The sequence below is a fragment of the Chiloscyllium plagiosum genome, chromosome 7, assembly GCF_004010195.1.
Source record: "Chiloscyllium plagiosum isolate BGI_BamShark_2017 chromosome 7, ASM401019v2, whole genome shotgun sequence".
NCBI lineage: Eukaryota > Metazoa > Chordata > Chondrichthyes > Orectolobiformes > Hemiscylliidae > Chiloscyllium > Chiloscyllium plagiosum.
In genome coordinates, this window is record NC_057716.1 from 60,304,901 (window position 1) to 60,317,564 (window position 12,664).

The following is a 12,664-nucleotide window of genomic DNA, read 5'->3' on the forward strand; positions in this document are numbered from 1 at the left end:
CGGAGTCCCGTGTCATGGCGCTGCTCGGGACTAACCTCGACAAACACCACTGCATTCCTTTCCAGACTTCCTCTGCATAGGCACATTCCAGAATGAGGTGTGTGACAGTCTCGTCCCCCCCGCAGCCGCTTTGAGGGCAGCGTGCGGTGCGGCTGAGAGTTCGGGCGTGCATAAAGGATCTCACAGGCAGAGCCCTTCTCACCATCAGCCAAGCCATGTCTTGGTGCTTGTTGGAAAGTTCTGGCGATGAGGCATTCTGCCAAATGGCTTTGACAGTCTGCTCAGGGAACCGCTCGACAGGATCCGCCCTCTCCTTTTCCCGAAGGGTCTCAAGGACACTACGTGCTGACCACTTCCTGATGGACTTGTGGTCAAAGGTGTTTTTCTTGATAAATTTCTCCACGAAGAGCTACAATTGGTGGATCTTTGTGCTGGTTTCAGCAGCAAAGCCTCAGAGCTATGGCCTCTCCTAGTGCCTGCACCCTAAACTAGTAGATCCTCATCACAGTCAAGGTGATTGTGAAAAAGGTGGAGGGAAGACCTTCGGTCAACTGGATTCTTCTTTGTGAAGAGAGTCTTCCTGGATTGCTGCAGGTTCCAAGATGCAGATTTTTTTGGGAGTTTGTAATATCCTGTCCAAGGAGTTTTGGCAAGTTACTGCTGTGCATCTTGTGGATGGTGCATATGGCATTGTGTATCACTGGCGAATGCTCAAGGTGATGGATTGGGTGTCAAATAAACTGGTTTATCACTTTTTAAATTCATTCATGGGATGTGGGTGTCGAAGGCTAGGCCAGCCCAAAGGGCAGTTAAAAACCACACTGCTATGGCTTTGGAGTCACCTGGTGCATGTCCAGAAAGTGCTGCCAGAGGAAGTGATGTAGGCTGGTACAATTAAAGCATTTGAAAAATATCTAGCTAAGTATATGAACAAGAAGGGTTCAGAGGGTCATGGGTCAAATGCTGGCAAATGGGACTAGATTAATTTAGGATATCTGGTCGGCATGGACGAGTTGGACCGAAGGGTCTGTTTCCGTGCTGTACACCTCTATGTAGAACAAACCCCGTAAGGATGGCAGTTTCCACCCCTAAAGGACATTAGTGAACCAGATGGATTTTTCCCAACAATCAACAATGGATTCATTATCATCATTACATTCTTAATTCCAGATTTTTATTGAATTCAAATTCCACCATCTGCCATGGCTGGATTTGAAGCCAGATCTCCAGAACATGAAACAAAAACAGAAATTGCTGGAAAAGCTAGCAGGTCTGGTAGCATCGCGAAGAGAAACCTGAGTTAATCTTTTGGGTCTGGTGACCCTTCTTCAGAACTGTCTGAACATTAACTCTGATTTCTCTTCACAGATGCTGCCAGACCTGCCGAGCTTCTCCAGCAAATTGTGATTTACAGCATCCACAGTTCTTTCAGTTTTCTATTCTCCAGAACATGACTTGGGTCACAGTTAATCCAGCAATAATATCACTTGGCCATCGCTTCCGGACCCAAGTTTCGTGTGTGTGTTTGGAGCTGCACTCAAGTGAAGAGCTTCCCACCTTACTCTAGATTTCTGTTTTATATTGAGCAGCCAGCAGGTGAGTTTCTTGCTTCAGAATTTCAAGCCAACACCTGCTTTGAAACCAAAATATTTATGTGGACACCCAGTTAAAGCTTTAATCAATGGTAACATCCCAGATATTGATGGTAAATGGCAGAGTATCAATAGGAGATGACTGAATTCTCTCTTCCTGGAGATTGTCATTGGCTGATAACTGTACAGCATGAATGTTACCACTTTTAGCATAAACCTGAACATTGCCCAAATCTTGAAGCTTCAGTATCAGAAATGTTATGAATTACAATGAACAATATGCAATCATCAGCAAATGACCCCAACTTATGATGGAAGGAATGCTATTAATAAAACACTAGGGTAGACAGAATCATTTTCAGTATTAGTATGACGGTTACAAAGATGACTCACAATTTTGGGTGAATGGAGTTAAGATGGCAGGAGGTGGGTCTCAGATGAGATGAGATCAGGGCAGATAATAAGATGAACTTGATAAAGACATTGGTGCAGGGTTAGAACTGTTCAAGAAATTTTAATTTGGTTGGGAGGGATTTCTTACTTTCAATGATGTCCCTGTGCCCCTCACTATCATTAAAAATGATTCACAGGGAAATAGTTTAAGCTACAAGAGTGACTGTGACTCCTCATATAATTCACTCCAGGACAATTACTATTCTTTTTATGTAACTTCCTCCCAGACTTTTATAACCATCTGGCTACATTCATATTGGCATGGTGCTTTTGCAAAGGGATTTAATTTCTTAGCATCATTTTTGGGCGGCATGGTGGTTAGCACTGCTGCCTCACAGCGCCAGAGACCCGGGTTCAATTCCCGACTCAGGCGACTGACTGTGTGGAGTCTGCACATTCTCCCCGTGTCTGCGTGGGTTTCCTCCGGGTGCTCCGGTTTCTTCCCACACTCCAAAAATGTGCAGGTTAGGTGAATTGGCCACACTAAATTGCCTGTAGTGTTAGGTGCAGGGGTAAATGTAGTGGTATGGGTGGGTTGCGCTTCGGCAGGTCGGTGTGGACTTGTTGGGCCGAAGGGCCTGTTTCCACACTGTAATAAGTTGTAGTGCACATCTGGAGTAAAGCCCAATATTACTTTAATGTGTATCAGTGTACAGCTTGATTTCAGGGGGAAGTCCTAACTCAGGATTTAAAGATGTTTAAGGTTAAAGTAGCTACACCCATATTGCAGTTTTAATCTTAGATTCCAGTGAGCACTTAAAAAGCAATTTGTTCCACCAGGAATGGCAGAGCCCATGGAAAAAGATGGATCAAGTAGTGAGGTCTCCGCACCAGAAAAACCATTAAAACCAGCAATGAAACATTCAAGTCAGTTATATCTTTTGGACTTCAAAATAGCATGCTCATTTCCAAGTATTGTTTTTTTCAGAACAATTGTATTTTAGTGGCTTTCTGCCTCTCTTCCAGGCTGCGCCCATGGCAAGGCCAATCCACTTGGTGTTGATACTTTCCATGATCAGAGGGCACAGCAGAGGGTCGTATCAACAATAAAATTGTGAATTTATTGGGAAACGTTTCCGTTTTGTTTTCGTGGCTGTTTCATATTTGGTTTGATTTGAACATCTTCCTTCGGTGAGGCCTAATGGGACAGTTGCATTGTCGGGCCCAAGCCAGGCCCACGTGTGTCGCCGGCCTTGATTTAGAGAGCGCGGGTTGCATGGATCTGTATTCAGGGCCGGGCAGGAGAGGAGAGGGAGAGGGAGCCCCGGCCACAGCCGCCGTGTTTCCTTCCTCCTTGGTTTACGGCGGGGTGTCGAAGGCAGTGAGGAAGACGGAAGTCAGGCGGCGCCGAGGACGGGGATTCCCCGCCGGGAACTTCCGAACTCTCCGCCTCGAGCGCAGCGCCGGGCCGCAGCCAATGAGCGGAGCGGGTACAAATCAATAACGGCCGAGGGAGCGGCGCGAGCGGCGGCGCGGAGTGCAGGGGCTTCGGTTTGATCGGTGAGTGTGGCTCAGGGAGCGGTTACTCGGAGCCCGGGCCTCAGGGTGGCCGTCACCGCACTTCCAGGATTGATGGTGTGTATGTGTCTGTCTGTCCCCGGGGCGGAGGCGGGGGAAAGGTATCTCAGGGAGGCCACTGCCTTCAAATGTCACTGTCCTGAAGTCTCAGGTGATCACCCCTGGGGCCTACTGACGACCTTCCGTCCACAGCAGCCCTTCTATGTCAATTCCCGCTTCAGAGGAGAGGTCTTTTGGTGATCAGCTCCCCACCCAGCCTCCAGCTCATTGGCTCTCATTTGTTTGCCTGAAACTTAAGCTAATCAAACAGTTGCGTTTGCCAGTCAGAGTTAATCTTGCGTTTGTCGTTTTTGTTTCTTTGATTTTAAAGGGAAATATTCACAGAAAACTTTAGTGTGTGGACATCTTACAATCAGATGTTTTGCAGGCTCTTCCTTGAAGGTGAGAAAGGTTGCAATTTAGGGGGTATTGTCAGCGAAGCTTTAGGAATGACTTAAGTGCATTTTGCAACTCGTGTGCAGCCAAGGTAGGCATGGAATCCGACGGTTTTAGGTGATGGATAGGGTGTGAATGAAGTGAGCTACTTTGATATGGAGGGTGTTGGGCTTCTTGTGGTCTTGTTGGAGCTATGCTCAACCAAGGATTTAAAGTCATGATTTGGAGATGCCGGTGTTGGACTGGGGTGTACAAAGTTAAAAATCACACAACACCAGGTTATAGTCCAACAGGTTTAATTGGAAGCACCCTACCTTTCAGAGCGTCACTCCATCAGGTGATACATTCAAGGATTTAAAGGACATTCTTTTTATTTAAGAGAGTGAATCATATAAACCCTACAGTGCAGAAAGAGAGCTTTTGGCCTATCTAGTCTGCACTAAAACTCCAAAGAATATTCCACCCAGTACCATCCTATTCCTGTAACCTTGTATTTATCAGGACTAATCCATCTAGCCTGCACATCTTTTGGTCTTTGGGAGGAAATCCGATCACCTGGTAGAAACTCATGCAGTTACAGGGAGAAAGTACAAACTCCGCGCACACAATTGCCCAAGGCTGGAATCAAACCTTGATCCCTGGTGCTGTGAAGCAGCAGTGCTAATCACTGTGCTAACAAGCTGCCCTATAAAGAAGAGAGAACAATTAGGTGTAGTGTGGTACTGTCATCAAAATTTTTTTTCAAAAATGAAAAGCTGGAAATGTCAGGCAACACAGTTACTCAAATTGATCACCTGATATATTAACATTGTTTCTCTGCTGAGATGCTTATATTTGAAGTTTCTTGCTTGGAATGTGTACTTCGTCAGCAATCAACAGCTGAAGTGTCTCCTAGGTTACATATGTTTTGTGTCCAAGGAAAGTTGTATTGGTTTTGAATTGATGTCATGTTTTGAGATTCTGGTGGTAATGCCACAGCAGAGTGTAGCATTTATAATACAGCCTCTCCAAACATTTTTAATGTGTGAAATTTGGCTGTACAGTAAACCCTGCTAATGTTGAAAATCTGTTTTGGTTCTTGGGTGATTTTCATTGTGCCACATTGATGTCGAGAACTCTTATCTGTAGCCAGAGGGATACAGAGCTTTTAGTACAATTTCAGGGTACTAGATCACTATTAGGAGGAACATAAGGAAAAAGAAGCAAGAATAAGTCCTTCAGTCCCTTGAGGTTGAAACTTTATTGCTGGAACAGCACAGCAGGTCAGTCCCTTGAGCCTGCTCTGACATTCCAGATCATAGCAGATCATCTGCCTCAATACTATTTCTTTTCCCTCCCACATTGTCCCCATATCCCTTGCCTCTAGAAACATAATGATGACTGTCTTGAATATACTTTGTCCTTTATCATTTCCTGACCTGTTTTGTGGGATCTTATTGACAGCTTTCTGAAAATTCAGATACATCACATCCACTGGTTTTCCCCTTTATCCATTTTGCCAGTTGCATCCTCAAAAAAACAGGTTGGTCAAGTGTAATTTTTCTTTAATGAATCTTTGACATTGCCCAATCAGATCATTACTTTCTAAATATCCAGTTCTCACAGTCTCTTTGTAATAGAATAGAATATCAATACTAGAATCTATTTGTCCTACTTTTGATGTTCAGTAAACAGGATGGCAGTTCTGCACTTTCTCCTTCCTGCCTATCTTAAACAATTACGTCTGCAGGCACCATTCCTAGAATCTATAAAGTTTTGTAAACTAATCACAAGTGAGCGCACAATGTTTACAGCCACGTCTCATCAGGCCCAAGGATTTTATCAAGTTTCAGTCCTATTAATTTGTCCAGTACCACTTTTTTAACTTGCACATTTTTTTCAGTTCCTCATTTTCCCTAGTCCATTGAATCTTTATTTCTGGTATGTTTCTTGTATTTTTTGTCATGAAAACTGGCACCAAATAATCGTTTGGCTTCTCTGCCATTTCCCTATTTCTCCATTATAAATTCTTGTTTAATGGATCCACTTTTTGTTTTACTAATCTTTTCCATTTACATTGCTCAAGGAGATCTTACTGTTTAAATTTTCCTTGCTAGTTTACATTCACATTGTTTTCCCCTTTTATCAGATAATCCTCCTTTGTTATGTTCTAAAATACCCCTAATGATAGGCTCATTACCTTTTACTGTACCCAGTTTTATAAACTACCTGCTTTGATCAACTGAAGTCTTCAACTTCCTTTGTAGCCAAGGTCTGCTAACTCCATTTTGTTTTTGTTTCCCTGCCTTAATGTGATGTATCTTTTTTTTTGAAAACCATGCATTCGTTTTTGTTTTAGCATTCTAGCTATCAAACATTTTTTTTGGGTGGCAGCCAGTGACTCAGTAGGTACTGCAGGGAGATAGTGAGGTCTGCAGATGTTGGAGATCAGAGTTGAGTGTGTGTTGCTGGAAAAGCACAGCACTCCTGATGAAGGGCTCTGACCCGAAACGTTGAACGTTCCTGCTCCTCGGATGCTGCCTGACCTGCTGTGCTTTTCCAGCAACACATTCTCAAGGACAGCAGGGATCAGTGCTTATACCCTAGCTAGACGCAATATACACATGAACTATCTAAGTGAAGGAATTTAAATGTAATATTTCCATATCTGCAAATGGCACAAATTTGGATAAGAGGATGAACTGTGAGAAGAGTGCAGTGCGATTTGGAAAAGTTGAATGAGTAGGCAAATGTATGACAGATGAACTATAATATAGATAACAGTGGAGTTATGCAGTTTGAATAAAACCAGGATGGGAAATTATTATCTGACTGCTGATAGATTAGCTGAGGAAAGAGGTGGTGCAGTGAGACCTGGATGTCCTTGTACACTACTTGCTGAAAGTAAGTATGCAAATATGCAGGGTGTAGAAGGCCTTGAAAGTATGTTGGCCTTCAAAGTGAAAGGATTTGAGTACAGAAGAGATGTTTTGCTATAGTTGTATTGGGAGGAGAAAGTGAGGACTGCAGATGCTGGAGATCAGAGCTGAAAATGTGTTGCTGGGAAATCGCAGCAGGTCAGGCAGCATCCAAGGAACAGGAGAATCGATGTTTCAGGCATAAGCCCGAAGAAGGGCTTATATTTTCAGTATAGTTGTATTGGGCCTTGGTGATACCACACCTGGAGTGGTTGTGTACAGTTTTGGTCTCATTATCTGAGAAAGGTTGTTTTGGCTATAGAGCGAGTGCCACAAACGTTTATCGAACTGATTCCAGGGATAGCAGAGCTGTTGTAAGAAGGGAGACTGGTTCAGTTAGGACTATATTCACTGTAGTTTAAAAGAATGAGGGGGGGAATCTCATCAAAACCTTCTAGAATTCTAACAGAATTTGAAAGTGAACATAAAAGGTATGGTTAGTAAGTTTGCAGATGATACCAAAATTTGGAGGTGTAGTGGACGGCGAAAAAGGATATCTCACAGTACAATGGGATTTTGATCAGATGGCCGATTGGGCTGAGGAATGGGAGGTGGAATTTAATTTGGGTAAATGTGAAGTGCTACATTTTGGAAAGTCAAATCAGGGCAGGACTTGTACACTTAATAGTAAGGTCTTGAGGAGTGTTAATGAACAAAGAGACCTTGGAATGCAGGTTCATAGTTCCATGAAAGTGGAGTCGCAGATAGACAGGATAGCGAAGAAGGCATTTGGTATGTTGATTTTATTAGTGCATTTGAGTATAGGACTTGGGAGATCATGATGTGGCTGTTCAGGACATTGGTTAGGCCACTTTTGGAATACTGTGTTCAATTCTGTTCTTCCTGCTATAAGAAAAGTGTTGTGAAACTTGAAAGGGTTCAGAAAAGATTTACAAGGATGTTGCTGGGGTTGGAGGGTTTGAGTTACAGGGAGAGGCTGGGACTATTTTCTCTGGGACGTAGGCTGAGGGGTGACCTTATAGAGATTTATAAAATCATGAGGGGCGTGGATAGGGTGGATAGTCAAGATCTTTTCCTCAGGGTAAGGGAGTCTAAAACTAGAGAGTATAGGTTTAAGGGGAAAGATTTTAAAAAGGACCTGAGGGGCAACTTTTTCATGGAGATGGTGGTGCGTGTATGGATTGAACTGCCAGAGGAAGAGGTTGAGGTTGGTACAATTAGAACATTTAAAAGGCATCTGGATGGGTATATGAATAGGGAGGGTTTAGAGGGATATGAGCCAAGTGCTGGTAAATGGGACTAGATTAATTTAGGATATTTGATTGGCATGGATGAGTTGGACCGAAGGGTCTGTTTCCATGTTGGTCTAAGACTAGACCAGGTGAATGCAGGATGTTCGTGATAACCAAGGAGTCTCGAACCAGGGGTCGCAATTTAAGGAATACAGGGTAAGCCATTCAGTACTAAGTCATAGTTTAAGGATATGGAGTACCCGTTCAGTACTGAGATGAGGAGAAAGTTCTTCACTCAGAAAGTGGTGAGCCTGCGGAATTCTCTCCCACAGAAACCAGTTGAGGCCAAAACATTCAATGTTTTTAAGCAGAAGTTAGTTATAGTTCTTAGGGCTAAAGGAATCAATAAGGAAAGAAAGTGGGGACTTAGATGAATGATAGTCATGATCGTATTGAATGGCAAAGCAGGCTTGTCAGTTTTGACCTTCCAGCATGTTGTTCGCATGGGAATTGTTAATTATCTATCGAGTCACAAGCCTCTAAATAAATTTCGAACTGAGTGTAATCTCCTTTCTATGTGCTGGAGAGCTGTGAATGTGAAAAAGATCGATTAGAGCAAAAATAGGAAATGTAGGAATGGGTTCTCCATGTGCATTCTGTTCTGATGCCTCGTGATTTTGAATACACCCATCAGGTGCCTTTGCCATATTCTCCAACAGAAATAGTTCTAAGTGTCCAGCCTATGTTCGTAACAGACGTTCCGAACTTTTGAAACTATTTTCTCATAGATTTTTTTCTGCGTGCTCTCCAATTATTTCATATCCTTCCTAAACGTTGAAGCCAGTGTCTTTATACAAGTTCAAAAAAAACTGAGAACTGCATTGTACTCTCTGCCCTTATTAATAAAGCCGAGAATAGTATCAGTTTTATTAATTGCTCTCTCAGCCTGTCCTGCCATCTTTCATGTGATATGCATATAAACTGAGGTGTCTCTGCTGCTGTGCCCATTTTATGTTTGTATCTTCTATTTTCAACTCTCCCTTTTTTTTTCTTCTCATGTTTCACCACATGAAACCGCCATCTGCCATCAATCAATCTGTCCCACTAACTTTTGAGGTTTTATGCAAGCCCCCTTACAACTTGCAATGCTTTCAGGTTTTATACTGTTACAAATGTTTAAATCATGCCATGGACACAACAATCTTATTGGTATTGTACTGTAGGTCCCCCAGTAGTCAGCAGGAAATTCAGAAACAAATTTGGAAGGAGATTTCACTTATCTACATTAAAAAACCTAGGAAATATAGGTTATGGATCAGTAAACATTGTAAAAGAAAAGGCCAGGATAATATTTTGAGAAAAATTTCAAAAATGTTTGCCTTTCAATTCTGAAGAGTCTATAGAAGGGATTGTAATGAGGTGGAGGACAAAAACATATTTGTATTCAGAGAAAGGTTGTTAATACAACTTACTTAAAAGAAAAACAGGCAATTGTGGCAAGTATAAGATTACCTCTGTGAGGTAATGGAGACATAAACTAAGTAAGAGTCATAGAGCACAGCAAACAGGCCTTTTGGTCCAAGTTTCCTGAACTAAACTAGTCTCATTTTTCTGCATTTGGCCCATATCCCTCTCAACCCTTCCTATTCATGTACCCATCCACCTGCCTTTTAAATGTTGTCATTGTACATGCCTCTACTACTTCCTCTGGCAGCTCATCCCATATACGCACTAACCTCTGTGTGAAAACGTTGCCCCTCCGGTCCCATTTGAATCTTTTCCCCCTTGCCTTAAACTTATGCCCTCCTGCCCTTGAGCAAAAACTTTGGCTATTCACTTTATCTATGTCTTTTATGATTTTATAAACCTCTAATAAGGTCACCCCTCAGCCTCTGATACTCCAGGGGATGAAAGTCTCAGTCTATTTAGCTTCTCCTTATAACTCAAACCTCCCTGTCTCAGAAACATCCTTGTAAATCCTTTTTGCACCCATTCTAGATAAACAACATCCTTCCTGTAACAGGGCAACTAGAATTGTATGTAGTACTCCAAATGTGGCCTTACTCATGTTTTGAATAGCTGTAACATGACATTGTAAGTCATAGAGATGTACAGCATGGAAACAGACCCTTTGGTCCAACCCATCCATGCTGACCAGATATCCCAACCCAATCTAGACCTGCCAGCACCCAGCCCATATCCCTCCAAACCATTCCTATGAATATACCCATCCAAATGCCTCTTATATGTTGCAATTGTGCCAGCCTCCACCACTTCCTCTGGCAGCTCATTCCATACACGTACCACCCTCTGTGAGGAAAAGCTGCCCCTTAGGTCTCTCTTATATCTTTCCCCTCTCACCCTAAACCTATGCCCTCTAGTTTTGGACTCCCTGACCACAGGGAAAAGACTTTGCTTATTTACCCTATCCATGCCCCTCATAATTTTGTAAACCTCTATAAGGTCACCCCTCAGCTTCCGCTCCAGGGAAAATAGCCCCAGCCTGTTCAGCCTCTCCCTATAGCTCAAATCCTCCAACCCTGGTAACATCCTTGTAAATCATTTCTGAACCCTTTCAAGTTTCACAACATCCTTCCGATAGGAACGAGATCAGAATTGCACGCAGTACTCCAACAGTGGCCTAACCAATGTCCTGTACAGCTGCAACGTGACCTCCCAACTCCTGTACTCAATACTTTAACCAGTAAAGGAAAACACACCAAACGCCTTCTTCAGTATCCTATCTACTTGCGATTCCACTTTCAAGGAGCTATGAACCTGCACTCCAAGGTCTCTTTGTTCAGCAACACTCCCTCGGACCTTACTATTAAGTGTATAAGTCCTGCTAAGATTTGCTTTCCCAAAATGCAGCATCTCACATGAATAAAACTCCATCTGCCACTTCTCAGTCCATTGGCCCATCTGGTCAAGATCCTGTTGTAATCTGAGGTAACCCTCTTCACTGTCTACTACATCTCCAATTTTGGTGTCATCTGCAAACTTACTAACTGTACCCCTTATGCTCGCATCATAATTATTTATGTAAATGACAAAAAGTAGAGGGCCCAGCACCGATCCTTGTGACACTCCACTGGTCACAGGCCTCCAGTCTGAAAAACAACCCTCCACCACCACCCTCTGTCTTTTACCTTTGAGCCAGTGGAGTGTATCCAAATGGCTAGTTTTCCCTGTATTCCATGAGATCTAACCCTGCAAATCAGTCTCTCACAGGGAACCTTGTCGAATGCCTTATTGAAGTCCATAAAGATCACATCTACTGCTCTGCCCTCATCAATCCTCTTTGTTACGTCTTCAAAAAACTCAATCAAGTTTGTGAGATATGATTTCCTACACACAAAGCCATGTTGACTACCTCTAATCAGTCCTTACCTTTCCAAATACATGTACATCCTGTCCCTCCAGATTCCCTCCAACAACTTGCCCACCACCGAGGTCAGGCTCACTGATCTATATTTCCTTGGCTTGTCCTTACCACCCTTCTTAAACTGTGCCACCAAGTTAGACACCAGTCTTCCGGCACCTCACCTGTGACTATCAATGATAAAAAATATCTCAGCAAGAGACCAGCAATCACTTCTATAGCTTCCCACAGAGTTCTCGGGTACACTTGATCAGGTCCTGGGGATTTATCCACCTTTACCTGTTTCGAGACATCCAGCACTTCCTCCTCTGTAATCTGGACATTCTGCAAGATGTCACCATCTATTTCCCTACAGTCTATATCTTCCATATCCTTTTCCACAGTAAATACGGATGCAAAATACTCATCTAGTATCTTCCCCATTTTCTGTGGCTCCACCAGCTGCTGATCTTTGATGGGTCCAATTCTATCCCTAGTTACCCTTTTGTCCTTAATATCTTTGTAAAAACCCTTTGGATCTCCTTAATTCTATTTGCCAAAGCTATCTCATGTCCCCTTTTTGCCCTCCTGAGTTCCCTCTTAGGTATATTCCTACTGCCTTTATACTCTTCTAAGAATTTACTTGATCTATCTTGTCTATACCTGACATATGCTTCCTTCTTTTTCTTAACCAAACCCTCAATTTCTTTCGTCATCCAGCATTCCCTATCCCTACCAGCCTTTCCTTTCACCCTGACTGGAATATACTTTCTCTGGATTCTCGTTATCTCATTTCTGAAGGCTTCCCATTTTCTAGCCGTCCCTTTACCTGCGAACATCTGCCCCCTATCAGCTTTTGCAAGTTCTTGCCTAATACCGTCAAAATTGGCCTTTCTCTAATTTAGAACTTCCAACTTTCAGATCTGGTCTATCCTTTTCCATCACTATTTTAAATTTAATAGAATTATGGTCGCTGGCCCCAAAGTGCTCCCCCACTGACACCTCAGTCACCTGTCCTGCCTTATTTCCCAAGAGTAGGTCAAGTTTAGCACCTTTTCTAATAGGTACATCCACATACTGAATCATAAAATTGTCTTGTACGCACTTAACAAATTCCTCTCCATCTAAACCTTTAACACTATGGCAGTCCCAGTC

General features: G+C 42.9%; 1 protein-coding gene across 5 annotated transcripts in view; it reads left to right on the forward strand.

The window, feature by feature from the left end:
* The first annotated feature begins 2,952 nt into the window (after positions 1–2,952).
* Positions 2,953–12,664, forward strand: part of LOC122551629 (TRAF family member-associated NF-kappa-B activator-like) — a 94,641-nt gene continuing 84,929 nt past the window's right edge. For 3 of the 5 annotated variants that reach the window (XM_043693860.1, XM_043693856.1, XM_043693855.1), the window contains exon 1: positions 2,953–3,620. Coding sequence is in view for 1 of the 5 variants with exons in the window: in XM_043693855.1 (XP_043549790.1) it covers positions 3,618–3,620 (3 nt within the window). In the remaining 4 variants the exon portion in view is untranslated. The remainder of the gene's footprint in view (positions 3,621–12,664) is intronic. The other 2 variants (XM_043693858.1, XM_043693859.1) reach the window with 1 other exon arrangement.